This window comes from Vespa crabro, chromosome 6 (assembly GCF_910589235.1).
Source record: "Vespa crabro chromosome 6, iyVesCrab1.2, whole genome shotgun sequence".
Lineage (NCBI taxonomy): Eukaryota > Metazoa > Arthropoda > Insecta > Hymenoptera > Vespidae > Vespa > Vespa crabro.
The window spans coordinates 8,264,339-8,284,338 of record NC_060960.1 but is presented as its reverse complement, the minus strand read 5'-3'; the positions used below and the strand labels follow the sequence as shown (position 1 = coordinate 8,284,338).

Here is a 20,000-nt window from a genome sequence, read left to right as displayed (position 1 = left end):
TTTTTTTTTCTTACTTATTACGCCTTAAGAAAATTCATACGGTGTTTTCATTGTATCAGTGTGTTAGCTTGTGTGTTTGTGTATATGTGTAATTTAAATTGTAATGATAGAATCGCTATAAGTAAATTCAAATAATTTTATTAAAAGACAGTGAAAAAAAAAATCTTTTAAAGATGATTTGAAATAGTAATTAAAGTGTTGGTCCATCGTGTGCCTCCATCTTAAATTGATTTACATATACATATATAATATACGTTTTACTAAATGCTACAAAAAAAAGTAGAAAAAAAAAAAAAAAATAGAAGAGAAAAATTGTCCAAGAAAAAGATAGTCACGGTGTAGCATTATGTTTTTTTTACGACTTATCAAAACTAATTCCTTAGACCAGCGCTGTTTAACTGTGGCTCTACACTAACTAAAACCACATCCGGCTCGCGGCACCATTTTTTTTTTTCTTTTCTTGTGGTTTATTCGTACCACATGAAATCCATCCTCGAGTGTTTTCATTAATGTAATTTATTTCTCTTTTTCCATTAGTCGCGTTATTTAATTACAATTTTTATTATTCTTTCTTTCCTTCCATTTCTATTTCTCTTTTTAATAACTAATAGTAAGAAAAACAAAAAAAAAAAAGAAACAAAAAAAAAATATACTATCGCAGAAAATAAATTGTAAATTATAAATTTAACTCCTGTGTTATTATTACTGTTGTTATAGTTATTATTAAGATTATTATTATTATTTCATTAATCCTTTGGTCTGTGTAGAAGTTAAACAGCGCTGTTTTAGACGTGTCCGTTGAAAACGTGCTTTGGAAAATATTTGCACTTCAGCATTTCAAATGCATACATACGTATGCATTGTACATATAAATAGCTCAGTGTCTGTGTGAAATTGACATTATGTACATATGTTTTATATATAACATATATATTCTATCTAACAAAACTAAAAATTATAAAAATCTTTGTGAGGAAATAATAATAATAATAATAATAATAATAATAATAATAATAATAATAATAATAATAATAATAATAATAATAATAATAATAATAATTATAATTATAATAATAAGAATTATAATAATAAAGATAAAAAAAACAGAAGAGTAAGTTAATTATAATAACGGTATAATAAATCTTAATATGCAACGATCACAAATAAAATGTTGTACTGATACTATTGTAAATAAAAAAAGATTTATCAATAATAAATCTTTCATCCAAAGTCGATTATAGCAAGTGATAATAATCGTAAAATATACTACTTAGCTAATTTTTTCTTTTCTTTTCTTTTCTTTATCTTTATCTTTTTTTCTTTATAATGGCAATGATAAAATGTTGTATATGTAATTCGAGAAGAGACGACGCAATTCGCGTTAACATTTATTTAAAATATTATCGTCAAGTATTGCTGGGTGTGTCTCTGTTATTATTCGGTTAATTAGAATTAATTAAATCGATAAAAAAAAAAAAAAAAAAAAAAAAAAAAAGAAAAAAGAAAAAAGAAAAATTCAGAATAAACAGTGAACGAGAACTTTCGAGTGCTATTAAAAACCAATTGAGACGTCTTTGTTTAAAAATGAATGATATCGATCTATGTTCTGTTATTTAAAAATAAACAAAAAAATAAAAATAAAAGAAATACCATACGACGTCATAAACGTCATTCTCATGTGTAAATAATCTAATTAATAAGAATGCATTAAAAATGTCTCTCCGTGTATATGTATGTGCATTATTAAAAATGAAATATTTTTTACATATTTCAATCCATAAAGAGATTACGCGTCCACGTGCAATTTTTATCCCTTTTTTTTTTTTTCGTGAAAACTATTGAAAACTTTCAGACGAAAACCCCTTATCACAGATTCGAGTTTAGTTCGCAAGCTAATAGCTTCTATATATATATATATATAAATATATATATATATATATATATATATAGTGCGTATGTGTATGTGTATGCGTATATATGGTGCGCATGTTATACATAGATATATATATATATATATATACGTGTAAACGGAAGATCGTATCTAATGTAATAAAGCATAACTAAATTTACTTGAAGTCACGCGAAAATATATCACTTATTATGATTCGCTGAAAATTGTTTCGGCCGCCGTTATGAACGTGCAAGAAGATTGCGAATATTCCATAGTTGGATTGATCAAATGAAATTTATAACACGAGAAAAATGTCCTCTCTCTCTCTTTCTCTCTTTCTCTCTCTCTCTCTCTCTCTCTCTCTGTCTGTATGTGTCTCTCTTTGTCTATGTTTATGTATATATGATTGTATATATATAAGTATATACGTATGTATGTACATATGTTTCGTTCTTTTATTTCTCGATTCGTGTTAATACATAATGATGCTCAAATATATATATATATATATACACATGTATGCATACATAGAATGTGCCACAAAAGTTTTTAGACTGAAAGTTCTTAGGTGATTTTAAAAATCAATTACTATTTTTCGAGACTTTGTAGGTTAACTATTTTCTTCTTTTTTCTCTCTTTTTTTTTTTGCATATTATAAAACTACAAGTTTAAGCTAGTAAGTAGACCCCAAATTGAAAGATTAGCCTAAAAAAGCTTGAAAAAAAAAAATTATCGATTTTCAAAATCACCTTGAAACTTTTGGTCCACTTAGAAACTTTTATGCTCACTTTGTATATACAAATGTATACGTGTGTATGTGTGTATGTGTGTGTGTGTGGGTGGGTGGGTGGTTGGATGGGTGTTCGTGTGTGTGTACACATATATATATGAATTATAACAACTAAAAGAAAAAGAAATGGTGAAACTTTCTTCTTTCTAATTTCATTGACGTAGAAATTGCAGTTTCTTTCTCTCGACACACCTAGCAATCTTCTAAACTCGCCTGAATGTAATAAAAAAAAAGCTTACGTCACACTTGGCGCGTTTCTTCTTAATGGACAATGTAATATACAGGTACAGCCTATCTCGCAAAGATTATTATTTTTAAATTATAATGCATATTAGTTTTTGCTACTCGTGGACCTTCGACGATCGTGATGCCAACAACAATAACAACAACAACAACAACAACACAAAAAAAAAGAAGAGAGAAAAAGATAAAGAAGAAAGAAAAGAAAAAATGGGGAATAAAAAAAATAAATAAAGGAAAATAAAAAACAAAAATATTGTCATATCGAGTTAAAGAAAAAAAAAAGAAAAAAAAAAGAAAAAAAAAAAAAAAATATTATCTAACATATTACAGAATTATGTGTATATGTATATACAGGGTTGTCCCGAAAGTTTTTACGCGGATTCAAAATCTATTAGACAAAATTTTATATATCGATTACTCCTTTTTCCAAAACATTATGGATTTGTCAATTAGGCTTGTAACTTTGCAAGCATTGATCTTATAGCTTTACAATTTGAATATATATATATATGAAAATGAATTATCCTAAAAGGTCTGGAAAAAATAAGTAATTGATTTTTTAAAATCATCTATAAGATTTATTGGTTCCGTTCCTAAAAACTTTCTTGTGGTCCACCCTGTATTATCGAATATCTTTATAACTGTATTTCGCATTCACAAATCGCGTATAAATAGCACATTAAAATGTAATAATTGTCAATGATACAGGTACGTGATATATTATTATTAATTATCAATTATATTATGCATAAAAAGAGAGAATAGCTCGCGTATTTACGAGTTACGCACACACACACATAATATACATATACATACATACATACATATATATATATATATATATATATATATATATATATATATATATATGTATATTATTATTATTTTGATCGAGAATATTTGTTCCTTGTTACTGCATCGGTATATGAAATTCTATTTCTTTCACAGCACGAACACACAATTCCATTTTGAGAAAAGAACTTCCTGGAGATCGAAATTTTAACGGCAGATTATTATTATTATTATTATCATATCATATATGTATATGTATATATATATATATATTGTTTTTTTAATCTATCATATCTTCGGTGACTAAATAGAATATTACGATATTTTATCATTATTATTATTATTCTTTTTTTTTTTTCTTTTTTACACCTTTCTAAAGTCCGAACGATAAACCGAAAAATGTTTCTTTTCTTCTTTTCACCTTTTTATTTATTTATTTTTTTTTTTTTTTCGTTTTTTTTTTCTCAATACTATCTAAAATATTATCTAAAATATCACTGTTTTTCGAATGATTGTAATGTAATCTTTATGTCAGTCATTTGAAATCGAGAATTTTTTTTTTCTTTATTTTATTTTTTTTTTTTTTTTTCTTTTTTCTTTCCTTTTTTTCATAAGATTTGAAGAAGATCAACTGACATATATCTTTTTTCAAAATATTATCTGGAAGATACGCTTACGTACGTACGTACGTACGTACGTACATACATACATACATAATTTGCCGTAATTATCGGTCTCTGCAAAGAAATTCGTCGCATGCGAATTTTTTGTGTCGTAATCTGATGTAATCAGTAATTATAGTTATTTATTTTTTTGCGAGTAGATAATAAATGTATATGTTAAATATATATGTATATAAGGTATACGGCTTATTTGTACAAGAGAGTTACTTCTTATATCTAAACCAAGAAAAAAAAAAAAAGAAAAAAAAAAGAAACAGAAACTCGTACTGAGTTTCCATTAAATAATAATACACATGTAGCCTCTTCAAAATGATATCTCTTTCCCTTTTTACATAATTATTAATAACTATTTTATATATATATATATATATATATATATATATATATATATATATATATAATATAGAGAGAGAGTTCTTTTTTTAAAAATATATGCACGTGCGCGTATATGTGTATATATATATATATATACACATTATTGTAGGCTTTGCTTACGCACGTCTAATTATGATTTTCTTTTACAAATATGTAAATCATTTATATTATACGTAGAAGTTTTCATATTTTCTGGCACCATCTCTAAATCGAATAATAGTATTTAATAATTATCAAACGAAACGATTTCTCTTTTTTTCTTTTCTTATTTTTTTTTTTTTTTCTTCTTCTTATTAAATCTTCCATCCAATGATATTTTCAATTGAACTCTTAAAATAAATTTTCGTCGTCAAATTAATAAATACCGTTCAACGATATTTTTTTTTTTCTTACTTTCTTTCTTTCTTTCAAACTCTCTCGGTTTTATTTTTTTTTTTTGCTTTTTTGTTTTTGATCCTCTCTTTTCTTTTTCTTTTTTCTTCGTATGAACATGACAAAAAAAAAAGAAAAAAAAAAAGAAAAAGAATTAAGTAATATTTTTCTTTTGTCACTTACGAAAATCGTTGGAAGAAATGTATTAACTTCAGAGAGACGATACCCACAGCAAACGTACTATAAAAGTTATAGCGAAACTTATGTGTGCTATACATACATACCGCCGTATCCACATTTACATAGTATATTGTGAGAGTAAAATTCTCGGCGTTACTTTGGAAGTGGATGCATCGGGTCAGGCAGTGCACCAAGCCAAAACGACCTTTTTGAACGGCACGAAGATCGCACGGTCAGGTTCACTGTAAATAGAAAAATGAATTTAAATAGGATCGATCAGAAACATTGAAATTAATACAGGTTGGATGGTTGCTTGGTTGGTTGAGTGGGTGGATGGATGCCAAAAGTTTCTAGACGGGTCAAAACTTTCTAAACGATTTTTTAAATTCAATTACTTTTCCTCAAGAGATTTTTCTATACTTGTCATTAAATTCGTAATTTTACAAGCTAATCTTCCGCAATACTTGTTGTTTTAAAATATTTATCTACAAAAAAAAAAAAAAAAAAAAAAAAGAAAAAAAAAATAGCCATTAAAGTCTTGAGAAGGATTAATCGATTTTTAAAATCGCTTAAAAGCTTTTCGCCAATTCTTTATAATAATTAGAAATTTAAAAAATAATAAAAAAAAAAAATCAACATCGTAATAATCTTTACGAAGAATATACTTAAAGAATTTTCAAATGGATAAAATAATTAAACATGAAATATTATATTTATGTATAAAATGTGCTGTCCTTAAAAAAATGTCTATTTTATCATTTAGAAAGATAGAGAGAGAAATAGAGAAAGATATAGAGAGATAGAGAGATAGATAGATAGATAGATAGAGAGAGAGAGAGAGAGAGAGAGAGAGAGAGAGAGAGAGAGAGAGAATGGCTTGATCGATCGTATATTTGTGTATATATGTTCTAACTCATGATCAAAATTTGAGGAGGCGCACTTTCAGGGACGTCGATAATGGTCACGCGATCATTGTCGTCGCATTTCGAGTGATTTTCGTATAAGCTGCTGTGTGCCTCTGCACGAGACATTTCTCACGACAAGTATTCACGCGACAAACTTCCTGCAATTTTACAAGACATTTTATCCTCCTAATCGATAATAGTTCTTGCCATAACTCTTTCTCTCGCTTTCCCTCACTCTCTCTCTCTCTCTCTCTCTCTCTATATATATATATATATATATATATATATATATATATATATATATATGCACATAAAAGATATTTTATTTCTAATCTTAATATATATCAAATATAACATCGAATCAATCGAATTTAGATAATAATTCATTTAAAAAAAATTATCAACTATCTTGACTCAACTTAATCATTAACTTAATCAACTACGATTATTAATTATAAATAAAGAGACCGGATATATATATATAGTTCATAGAATGATAAATTGACTAATTGTCAGTTATCTTAAGAAATGATTAATTATCGAATATCAATGAATATGTTTGAACGCTTTGATTTAATAAAATTCAAAAAGAAAAAGAAAAAAAAAAAAAAGAGAAAGAAAAAACAGGACAAAAAAAAAATTAATTAACTACATATTCGTTAATATTACAGGATGTGAAAAGAAATAAATAAATAAATAATAAAGTCTTACAATATTATTTAAATCTCGTATTTTTAATATTTCGTTAAAAAAAAAAAAAAAAAAAAAAAAAAGAAAAGAAAAGAAAGAAAAAAAGAAAAATTCACGGCATCGGTATTACTTTTAAATTAAAACACAGATACGCCATTGCATTTGCGTATGCATATGCACATTCAACTTATCGAGTAAAGTAACGACAAGACGAAGAGAGGCAAGGCAAGAAGAGAGAGAGAGAGAGAGAGAAAGAGAGAGAAAGAAAAAGAGCGAGAGAGTATATATGTACAAGGCGAGGCTCATTGAAGGAGGTATCGCGAGGATTTATCACGAACAGAATTGCTTTTGTCACGCAGTTCGTACTACGTTCCATTACCTCAAAAACATTATGCAATTACGAAAATTAAATAGCTGGACCAATTGATAGGACTTTTTTTTTTTTTTTTTTTTTTAAAGATTTACGTTTACTCTGATCGAATATAGACTTTTGCTTTCTTCGAGCAAGTTCGAAAAGTATAATTTTACTGATTTATTTTCATGGATTTTTTCTCCTTTTTTTTTTTTTTTTTTTTTTTTTTTTGTTTAATATTCTATATTTGTATAGAAATATATTGAAAATAAACAAATCAAAGATCCTCTATATATCTTGTTCTGTATAATTTCAAATCTTATACTGATTTCTACACATTATTCTGTGATTGTTATATTTATTAAAAGAAAAAAAAAAAAAAAAGAAAAGAAAAGAAAAGAAAAAAAATACAATAAAACAAGAATGTTTCCTTTATAACATTGGTATTAACGTGTTAAAAAATAATAAGATATGTAAGTGTATACATATATACATAAGAATAAATAATAATAATAATAATAATAATAATAATAATAATAATAATAATAATAATAAGACTTACCAATCGAAAAATCTTCTACCATGAAAAGTTCCATCGGATGAACCATTAACGTTCGGTAATTCAACACCAACGTGAGAATCTTCTCGACCAGGAACAGGTCCAACGTATCGTACACGACCTTGAAGTACTCTTCCTTCCGGTGAGATTACTTTTACAAGATGATCTAACTTCAGATCTCTTGGTATCTATCGAAGAAAAAAAAAATATATATATATATACAAACAAATGGGGTAAGTCGAATATTCCTAAATGGAAACAAAATTTCTTGGTTTTCGTAATTTTAAAATATTAAAAAAAAAAAAAAAAATAAAGAAAGAAAGAAAACAATTGGACTGAAAGGTCTTGAAAAAAAAATGATCTACCTTTAAAATTATCTTTAGGTCTCCCTAAACCCTATATATTGTAATAATGAAAATTAATAATTTTACAAATAGCAAATTTTATTCGTTGGCATTTTCTTTTAGGGTTAGTTCCATGCTTTCTTTTTTTTTTTTTTTTATTTATTTATTGAAACAGGCCATTCACCTTTGGCAGGTACGGTCTCGCATCCTGAGGGGGAATCCACTCCCGTGCAAGATCAGGTTCGGAGTGTCTTCGAGTTCTCCTTCGTCTGGCCGCTGTTTGTCTGTTCCAATAATCCGTACTAGCACTGGTACTTGAAATAGTCAGCATCGAATCGATACTGCGACGTAAATAATCCTCCGCCTCGTCTATCAGCGATTCCGTTGAATCTCCGCTATTGTCACCGGCACCTACTATATCTGATCGCAAGTTAGGTAAACTGCCACGCGTCATTGGGCACTCTGAAACATAAAAACACAAACTTGTTCCAATGTAATCCTCCTTTCTTTTTGTTTTTCTTTTCTTTTCTTCTCTCTCTCTTTTTTTTTTTTTTTTTTTTTTTTGATTAGTAAAAATGTTGATAAATGTTGCGTAGATGCATTCATTGAAAACAAAATAAAACTAATCTACAAAAAAGATAGGAAAAAAAAAAAATTTACAATTGGCAGATTTAAGAGCGATAAGAATTAAATAAAAAATACGATATCGATCTTTGCCTTTGTTTTTTTTCTTTCGCTTCCCTTTTTTTTTTACCTTGAAAAGTGACTTTCGAACGTGTTCTCTTTGGTATATTCTTCGAGGATCTCGAGGACGTAGCAGGTGGGTGAACATGAGTGGGAGAAGATGGCATAGAGGACCAGGTCGGTCTAGGTGTAGAAGTGGCAACAGGAACTCTCCATGTATCGAAAGAAGCTGCTGTTGCTCTCCAAGAGTGTCTCCTTGGTGGACCACTCACGACTTCTAATCCTGGCGATGGTATCGAACTCAAGGAACCTCGATATCTTGAGGAATAAAGATCGGCCGACAGACGACAATCGCAAGGACTTGGTAAAGCCGTTCCTGGATTACAACGAGGCCAATAGCCTGCTGGTGATCCTAAGGATTCCCGACGATTTACTTCCGGTGTACGGTGTCCACAGCCACGAGATCCTAAGCAAGTCTAGAATACGTAAATATTTTTCTAAAGAGATATCAGACAAACAAGCTTTTGTTCAAATATATATATATATATTTTATAACATAGGATTACTAAGCAAGTAAATAAGTCGATATTCTGATATCGTACGACGTGTGATTATCAAGAAGATTACAGGCAAAAAAACAACTTTTGTACAATCAATTTAGTAATCATTGATATATATATATATATATATATATATATATATATATATATATATATATAGCAAGTTCACCTATGAATGGATTAAAGTTGAAAGAAAATAAGTCATTTGAACGTCTCGATGACGTCTATCGTTAAACGATCCATAACTCGTTACGTTCTTATAATCCTAAGCGTATATTATTCTCACATGCGGCATCAAGAAGAAACACGAAGCCGCAAAATACGACTCCAGTTAATTTTTCTCACGTTCTCATGGACGTGGATAAGCGTGGACATAAACGTAAATACATCCGCGGGTAGAGGGGGAGAGATCGTAAGTTGAAGTTAGGTGCATAGGATGCAATTAGTCATCATCTAAGAGACTTACATAGGTCAAAGTAAGATAGACAGATAGATAGATAGGTAGAGAAAGAGAGAAGCAGAGAGAGAAAAAGAGAGAGAGAGAGGGGGGGGGGAGGAGGAGGAGGAGTAGAGAGATCGTGAGTACGTGTTCATGGATGTAAAGCAAACCGCGTATAGCTCCATTCGTTCATGGCCTTCTTGATGCACACAACGAGCAGCATTGTGCGTATATATTACTAGCACACGTTGAATTAATCAAGCTGTTATTACGCTGACTGCCGTCTGTTTCGCTTATACTGGCACATCTACTCTATTACCACCAGGCTTACGACACCAAGCAAACGCGTGTCAGGGTTATCTCTTTGCGTAATAACTTTGAACGAGTTCCTCGAAAATGATCTCCAAAAAACTAAAAACCGGAGGCTGTAAATAAAAACGATTTCTCCACTTTGGCAAAGGAATTTTCTTCTTTTTTTTTTTTTTTCTTCTCAGGGATTTTTCCTTTTTTCTTCTTGGAAATTTTTTCTTTTTCTTTTTCTTCTCCTTTTTTCCTTTACCTGTGCATGCGGATCGTGACAGAGATGATCAGCACTTCTTGACAATTCTGGAACCATGCTGGTGAAACTGATGTCCGAGAGTAACACTCGTCTTGCCTCGCGTGTCTTGTCAGACAACCTGAGCCTTCCGGGTACACCAGCCGGTAAAGCGAATTTACTTGGAAGCGTTGTAAACGTGTGAGCCACTTTGTGTGCAAGATAGCTTTCCGAACGCCATTGTGCCGGGAGGGCCGAAATGTCGGTTTGTGCTCCTGACTCACGTTTGGCACCACTACTCCGATCCATTACAGGACGAAGAGGTGCTGAACTTTTTCTTCGGTTACCAGCCAAAGCTTCTCGATGTATTATTGGCCTGCAATTATCCAACGTGTAATCATGTCAATGATTTCTGACAATTTCCAACTACATATTTTTCATAATTAAGGAAATAAAAAATAATGATAATAACAACAACTATATAATAATAATAATAATAATAATAATAATAATAATAATAATATAACAATAATAATAATAATAATAATAATAATAATAATAATAATAATAATAATAATAATAATAATAATGATGATAGGGATGATGGTAATTATCTCTTTATATAAAGACAGAAGCAAGGTTGGTATCTATAAATGAGATCATTGTGTAAGGAAAATCTAATAACACGATGTAATACTGCTCGATCTATAATGTATGTACTGTATATGGGTTATGTCGCAAAGTTATTTTTGCTTTTATATCAACGCTCGTACATGTAAAAGTATATACGTTTAGTAACGATGTAGTACTCTTATACATCATAAATAAATATCATATACCTCCTACATTGCGAAAGGCATTGGTACATTGACCCTAACATTATTGTTTGAATACTGATAGAGATCCGATAGATTTTCATACGTTATTACGCCAATGATTGTTATCCTTCGGAACCTTTGCTACTTAAGCCGCAAACGGAGAATACGTTTTAAATATACTTATCTAGCTACCTATGTTGAGTACTACCGTTGGCGTTAGCATCCGTTGGTATGTAAAAACAAAGCCTCTTCAAAACGAGCAAGAACACTTTACGATCGGCAAGTGACTAATTACGTTCGCCTGTATATACATATATATATATATATATATATATATATATATATATATATATGTATGTATGTATGTATGTATACATAATGTATGCAAACACTAAAACGAAGGCCTATTTTCTGAAGTAGTAAGGTAAAACGGTAGGAAGAGTAATGGATGTAGTTCGAAAGAATGATGTAAATATAAAACATGGCACCTAGTTTTCAAGAAACAAGTAATTATCACTTATTATTGTAAATTTTAATATTCGTTTTTTGTAAAGTATTTTGAAATGAATTAATAAGTCAAAACATAGAAGAATACAAAATATATATTTATGATTCAGACAAATAGTTAATTTGAATAAATTGTATATATTAAGTTTTTTGATAGATATATACCAGCGACACAATCTAACTTTTTGGACGATCCAACATAATAAAAAATATTTAATTACCTGTAAGCCGTCGGGGGTGCGGCCAAAGTGTTTCTCCTAGTTGCATGCCTAGTGGAATGTTCAGGTTCCTCTAGTACACCACACTTGCTAATATCAGTTTCTACGAGTACAGAACATTGAGACCACATCTTGTTCAACCTAGTATTGGAACTCTCGTCGAATCGATCGACGCTTTCTTCGCGATCGATACTTGAACTTTGAGATGAGACTGCTTCTTCAACGGAACTTGTCTTATCGCCGTTGCAAACAAGAGATTCCCCATCAGCGGATTTGGTATATTTTAGGAGGACCGGTTGCCCAGCGGGACTTGGTTGTTGCCAGGCATCGGTTTCCGTGATGGAAACGAGATCCTCTTGAAGACCTAGATCCCTACAGGTATCATCGGTCGTAAATATCAGCTCTATATCATCGAGCTCCTCCGAATCATTTTCAGATTGATCATTTAATTTCCCTTGTTCACCCGACTGACTCTGTTGTCTATGCTGTTGCTGTTGTTGCTGATTTTGATGTTGCTGTTGTTGAACTTGCTGTTGTATAGGTCTTTGCTGAGGCGGCGATTGAGGTTCAGGATTGTCACTGAATACAGAATTATCACCGTCGGAAACAGACCTAAGACTCAAATCTTCACTATCTTTTTCTGGTATATCAAGACGATCTATAACGACTGAACCCTCGTTATCGTCCTGGACATCATCCTGGATGTCCTCGCGAATGTCCTCTTTACTTTCTTTAGACAGCACTGATACTATAGCACTGGTAACGGAATCATCCTGATTCGGAATATATCTAAACTGTGTACCATCTCCTGAGATATGCTGTTGCTGTTGTCGGTCTTTTTCGTTTTCTTCTTGTTCGACCGATGTCTCCGTAGACAATGACGGAAATTCACGTCGAACACGGCGTATCACCGATGTACCACGAGCTTGAGTTTCCGGACTCGAGCCACCAGTACTTCGCCGGCTCCCACTTGTTCTGATCGTCTCTGTCGTCTCCTCGACGACAACTTTATTCCCTGACGCTTCCATCGTGGCGCTAGCCGTGTTCACTGACGATGATGATGGCCTGTAAGAACGCGTATAACGTACGCATTACGTCGTTGTGAATCAGACAGGACGAAAACTATTTATAAACATTCTCTCTCCTCTTCCCTAATATTTTAAATTTATAATTCTTCTCTGACATTTTCTATGCTCAAAGAAAATAAACAAAGAAGAAAAAAAAAGAAAAGAAAAAAAAAAAAAAGAAAAGGAATAAACAAAAAAAGTTTTGTTTTTTACGTTACCACGCCTATGAGAAAACATTCATTTCGAGAGTTAACTTTTAAAAGGATAGCAATAATGAAATTGCCTATTTCGTGAGCGTGAATCGACTCAACGATGTTTTTACTGTATGGCTTCGTCTATGGCTCCTTATAGCTTTCAACGAAAACTCGTAAATAAGGCTACGCTTCCAGCTTCCAGTCGGTTGCACGTTAACGAGCTTGCGAGTATATCGTTAAACGTGTTATCGATAAGAAGAAGAAAAAGAAAAAGAAAAAGAAGAAGAAGAAGAAGAAGAAAGAAAAAAATGAAACGATAGGAAAAAAGAAAACAAACAACAGTATAAAGATAAAATAATCAGTAGTCTCTCATAAACATAGAATAATTTGTAGTTCCTCGTAGAAATTAATTATTCTTTTTTTTTTTTTTTTTGTTATTCGTTTCTCTTTTTTTTTTCATTCTTCCTATCTTTCTTCGTTCGAGAAAAGTATATAATATTTGTTGAAAAATTAATTGCTCAAGTGAACCAGAAATTTTTTTAAATACATACCACATTTATGGATATCGATTGTGTATAACCTATTTTTACTTTGGTTTATTACACCGATAAAAGTCAATATATAAATTGTTAAAAAGGAAAAAAAAATTTCATAATATTAAACATGAAATTTGTAATTGACGAAAGTTCCATAAATCTAATTTACTTTTATTAATAACCAAACAACAATTAAAAAAAGAAAATGTTAAGTGAAAGGTCAAATTCAAAAATTTTCTCTATTATATTATGCATCTAAATTAAATATATATATATATATATATTTAATGTATGTATATATTATATATATATATATATATAATCTATATAATTTATATAAGATGAACCAAATGTTCTTAGATGATAATAAAAATCAATTATACTTTTTCAAGACTTTAGTTTAATTTTCTTCTTTTTTATTTCTCTCTCTCTCTCTCTCTCTCTCTCTCTCCCTCTCTCTCTCTCTCTCTCTCCCTCTCTCTCTCTCTCTCTCTCTCTCCCTCTCTCTCTCTCTCTCTCTCTTTTCTTTTTTTAGTCTGTAAAACTACGAACTTAAGAACTTTCGGCTGATACTACATATGTAAACGAACGTAGTATATACGTATCGTTGATCGATATTATATCGTAGTTTATGAAAGATTGAAGAAAACAGGATTCGTTGAAAAACGTATTCGTAGGAAATAAAAAAAGAAAAGAAAAGAAAAAAAAAAAAAAACTCGCGTAAAAGAGAAGAGAAGAAAAGAGAAGGTAAGGGAAAGAGATGAGAAAAGAGGATGAAGAAAATTTCTCGTAAAAAAATTCGTATCACAGAGCAAGGAGTGAGAGGAGAAAGAGTTCGAGTAATTAGTCAATTAGCACAGAGTCTTACGAAACTCACTTGGTAGGGTCTCCTTCTACTTGAAGTGGAACGAAACGAGACTGGTGCGACAGCAGCAGCGGCGGCGAAGACGGCGACGTCGGTTGCGGACTCGTAGCAGCATCATTGGAAAAGTCGGTACTACGGCTAAGGATCCTACGCCTTAAGACGTGATTCTCCAGGGCCAATCTTTCAACAACCTCGACGTATTTCTCTTCGGAAAATTCACCGACACTTTCCTTCAATCGACGAAGTTCTTCGCGCGATGAATCCAACGCTGATCGCAGTGATATAACCGTCTATGATTTATTACAATTGTTCTTTAGTTTAATTGAAAAAAATAATGTGAATATATATATATATATATATATATATATATATATATATATATGTATATTTCTTTTAAGGAAAAAAAAAAAAAAAAGAAAAATAGTATTCGAAGATTTGTATTGGTAATAAGATTGAAAATGATTCTGAAATGATATAATCTGAATGATCTTTAAAATCATTGATTTTTTGATATTTTATATGTAAATAAATGATATAGACCATAATAGTTGATATACAATGATATTGTATTGGGAGTATAATATCGGGTTGGCAGATAAATAATGTCGCTATTTGCAATAATGTATTTAAAATTTGAATAAATAATACTATAATATAATATACGATGATATTGTACTCGGAATATAATATAATACTTGCTAAATTTTTCAAAAGTAATTTTTTTTCTTTTCTAATCTATTCACCTTGAATAGAAATTTTGTTATATAGAAATAAAATCATAAATCTCAGTTACGACGTTTTTATATATATACACTTACTCGGTATATATATATATATATATATATATAATAACAATATTTTTAATATTTTATATCCGAATCAAGATCGGGATAAAAATTATTGAAAATTTTGATATTATTTATTGACCCAATACGATCCTATATTATTATATTATTTATTTAGATATGAAATATTGAAAATTTCGATATTTATTGTTAATATTTATTGTTAATATTGTTAATATATATATATATATATATATATATATATATATATATATATATATATATCCAATATCATTACATCATTTATTTAAATATGAAACATTACAAATTTTCATATTACTTATAGGCTAATCCAATCTTATACTATCACATCATTTATTCAGATATAAAATATTGCGAATTTTGATCTGATTCATTTGCTAACCCGATCTATTATTTATTATATCAATATATTTATTACATCTACATTTATGTATAAAATATTAAAAATTCCGTTATTACTTATTGATACATTCCAATATACAATGTAAATAATATATATAGCGATTATAATAATTCTTATTTACATAAAATTATCTATTATTTCATATATATATATATACACATACGTACATATATCCTCAACTTGGCTAAATTTCGTCGTGAAAGATTTGACCTTAACGTAATTCTATTTTTCTCTTTGAAAACGATCTCGATGATCTTATCAACCTTTGAATAGATTTTCTTTCTCTCTCGTCTCGTGTGGCTTACTTTAAAAGCAATTGGAAGCAATCGAATATCAAGAGATTTCAAGGGTACTTCCGTTATAAAGCGTAGATAAACTTATTTCACAACTCTGTCGACGTTATTGACAACATCGTTCCTATTGAATATGGACAAAGCAAGAAATTCGAAAAAAGAAAAAACAATTTTACTTTTTTATCGATTATGTGAAACTTTTTATAAATTACTACGTTGTTTGTTTGTTTATAATTAAAAAGCAAAATATACGATTGGTATTTCGCATGAACCGTTTAAAATGTCGTTGAAATATCAAGATCAACTCTCTAAGATTAACAGACATTTCAATTTCTATCAGTTCAAATTCCTTTACTTTCCTTTCACTTTTCTCTCTTTCTCTCTTTTTCAAAATCTCAATGAACTGTAATAATTGCATTTTTATTTTTATTGACGTTACAAAATTGAATCCTTTTAATGTTATCATCCTATTACATAATTCCCTCAATTAATATACTTAGACAAGTGCGTCTATTTGTAAATAAAAATTATACAAGATTGAGAACCACTGAGAGTTTCTAATTTCTTGAGAAAACACGATCCCAAAGAAATGATATAATGTCGACGTTGATCAACATAAACGAAATTAAAGGATAAGAAAATACGAAAAAGAAATAAAATGTTACAAAAAAAAAAAAAAAAAAAAAAAAAAAAAAAACAGAAAAAAAATCAGAGAAAAAAGAAAAGAGAAAAAAATTAGAAAAAATATCAGGAAAAAATTAGAAAAAAAATTAGAAGATATAATTTTTATTTATATACGTATATACATATATATATATATATATATACATATATAAACACTCTACTCATTTATTATTAAGAAGAAAATAAAAAATATGAAAGTTAATAAGTAACGATAGGAGACTTGTTCGTTGTCATATGTATATACATACGTAAATATACATGCCACGGGAGGATTATTTACTGAGAATTAATTAAAGGTAGGTAATAAAAGAGCGGAACAAGGGGTACGGCCCTGATATTAGTTCAGACGAACATTTCGCACTGGTGTCAGTTGATTATCTTTTCTTGATTTAATTCACACATGTGTCCCTAATATTCGGTTGCTCGATCAGTCGTCGTCAGTATTTACTTTCAAATAAGTAGAACTGTTTGCTCGAAGAAACTCAAATCTCAAACTTATATGTATATATATATATATATATATATATATATATATCGTCATTATCCGCGACCATTAAACGCATAGTACTGAAATACGCGAAATCTTAACTTTCGAAATAGCACGCCCCGCGATCCTTTGAGATTAAGAGAAATATGAATCTTCTCAGAGACGAGCATAAACTCGTTGTTAAGTCGTGATTCGTCCATTAACTATCCCCTAATTTACTCCGAGCATTTCTCTTACATTTCTTGCTTATCGAGTAAAAAAGAAAAAAAAAAGAAAAAAGAAAAAAGAAAAGGAAAAAAGGACAAGAGAGAGAGAGAGAGAGAGATAGAGAGATAGAGAGAGATAAAGAGATTGTTAATTAAATAACTCTCGAAAGCGGAAATCCTCGACTTTTACCATTCATTTCATTTTAATAGTATTCATTAAAATAAATTCCTTGTGTCAGACATAAGGTATACATACATACAGTAAGATAGAGATCAGATTGGATGATAAGGTGTTAAAATGTAATGATATCTAATAGTTACTTCCAAAGTATTCTTAAACTCTGTAGGGTAAAATTTTAGGGTACTAAGAAAAAAAATTCATGAGCTACGGTGATTATGGTACGATTGCAGATGTTGCATTTTAATTAAATCACGAAATTGAATATACGCGAATTTTATCACTCATTTCATTTAAATAGTTTACATCGAAATAAGTTTCGCCTAAGTTATATAGGATAACAATTAACAGATATAAGGTGTTTGAATTTAAATATACAAAACAATGATTTTCTCAAAAAATATTCCCAAACTTTCGCGAAGAATTTTAGAATTTCATAAAAAAAGAATTCAGTATAATAGTACGACAATCGAATTATTGTGTTGGTCAAATTTTATATCATTCTTGTTAAGGAATTTTCCTTTTATTAAGTATCGTTTTCATTCGATAAAGTTCAGAAATATCGAAACAATGTTTCTCTCATTCAATGTCTAATTAAATTTTGGGAAAAAGAAGAAGAGGGGAGGAATCTTTTGATCTAAAAATATAGATGGTTTCACGATTAAAAAAATTTGGGAATTTCTAATACGGCGTAAAAGATTTGTTTGGAGATACGTATAGTAACCTATGCGATATAATCCTATGGAGAAATATTACTTTTAATGATAATTATAATTATTATTATAATAGTAATAATAATAATAATAATAATAATAATAATAATAATAATAATATCTTTTTAATTTTCTTAATCTTTTTTATAAATATATATATATATTTATTTATTCATTTATTTAAATTCCACTTTAATAACAATAGTTGCACTTCCCATTGCACAGTTTATTTATAATGTTTCACAAGACTTCTTTGTGTTGGATTCATTCACACAAATACCTTAAAGGACTTGACACTTTGACAACCGAACAAACATACCCATAATAATAATAATAATAATAACAATAATAATAATAATAATAATAATAATAATAATAACAATAATAATAATAACAATAATAATAATAATCATAATAAGAAGAAGCAGAAGAAGAAGAAGAAGAAGAAAATTATAAATGATTTTAATATATAATCATGATGATGATGATGATGATGATGATGATGATGTTCATGATAATAATAATAATAATAATAATAATAATAATAATAATAATAATAATAATAATAATAATAACAATAATAATAATAATAATAATAATAATAATAATAGCAATAATAATAATAATAATAATAATAATAATAATAATAATAATAATAATAATAATCTATTGAATACTTCTACTTTCGTAACGTCTTTAAAATCTTTTAACTTTTACCAAAAACCACTAATATCCATTTTTAATAATAATCTTTTGAATCAATTAAATATGAATAATCGAAATATGCGTTTATATAGAAACTCTAATTTCTAACAAGACTTTAAATTCATGGACATTGATATTTTCTCAGAGTAAATGAAATTCGTGGGAAAATCCAATCGAATAAGAATCGTCCATGTAAAAATAATATCTTAACTACATAACGGGAGAATCAAAGTCAATCTTACAAGACAAAAAGTCCGTAAGTAGTGAGAATGGTATTGGCACGCTATTGGCCGGAAAAAGCGAATTACTTTAGTTCCATCGACGAATAGGAGCACGATTGCTTAATTGCCGGGAAACGATAAGTTATAATTATCCTTAACACGAAAGCGAGAGAGAAAGAGAAAGAGACTGAGAGAGAAATATATATATATATATATATATATATATATATATATATATATATAAAAAGAGAGAGAGAGAAAGAGAGTAGAAAGTACCATAACCCCACCGTAATCACATTCACTGAATTTCGAATTGGTTTCGTGTTAAAAATACATATACGATTATAACGAAATATAATACTTATATATATATATATATATATATATATATATATATATATATAAAAGAAAAAATATTATTAAAAGAAGAGGAGAGAAAACATAAAAAGGAAGGGAAAGAAAGGAAAAGAGAAGAAAATAAAAATAAAAAAAAAAAATAAAAATAAAAAAGAAATACCTGACGGAGAGCTCCATGTTTAAAAATGCATATGCGATTTATTACGAAAGATAATAGTTATATATATATATATATATATATATATATATATATATATATATATAAAGTAGCGGGGGGCGAAGGGGTAAGGAAGGAAAAGAAAGAAAAAAATGTTGTTCATTAAAAGG

At 28.9% G+C, this 20,000-nt stretch overlaps 2 protein-coding genes across 17 annotated transcripts in view; both read right to left on the bottom strand.

Moving 5' to 3' along the window:
* Positions 1-5,459, bottom strand: part of LOC124425127 (speckle-type POZ protein B-like) — a 24,473-nt gene extending 19,014 nt beyond the window's left edge. Inside the window, exon 1 of the mRNA XM_046965030.1 lies at positions 5,330-5,459. The gene's annotated coding sequence lies outside the window, so the exon portion shown is untranslated. The remainder of the gene's footprint in view (positions 1-5,329) is intronic.
* LOC124425125 overlaps positions 5,236-20,000 on the bottom strand; it is a 19,134-nt gene continuing 4,369 nt past the window's right edge. For 15 of the 16 annotated variants that reach the window (XM_046965013.1, XM_046965018.1, XM_046965020.1 and 12 more), the window contains exons 3-9: positions 14,612-14,889; positions 11,941-13,002; positions 10,419-10,770; positions 8,931-9,336; positions 8,361-8,638; positions 7,836-8,020; positions 5,236-5,568 (exon numbers count right to left, since the gene is read on the bottom strand). In XM_046965013.1, coding sequence (XP_046820969.1) covers positions 5,505-5,568; positions 7,836-8,020; positions 8,361-8,638; positions 8,931-9,336; positions 10,419-10,770; positions 11,941-13,002; positions 14,612-14,889 — 2,625 coding nt within the window. In that variant the 3' untranslated portion in view covers positions 5,236-5,504. The remainder of the gene's footprint in view (positions 5,569-7,835; positions 8,021-8,360; positions 8,639-8,930; positions 9,337-10,418; positions 10,771-11,940; positions 13,003-14,611; positions 14,890-20,000) is intronic. The other variant, XM_046965026.1, reaches the window with a different exon arrangement.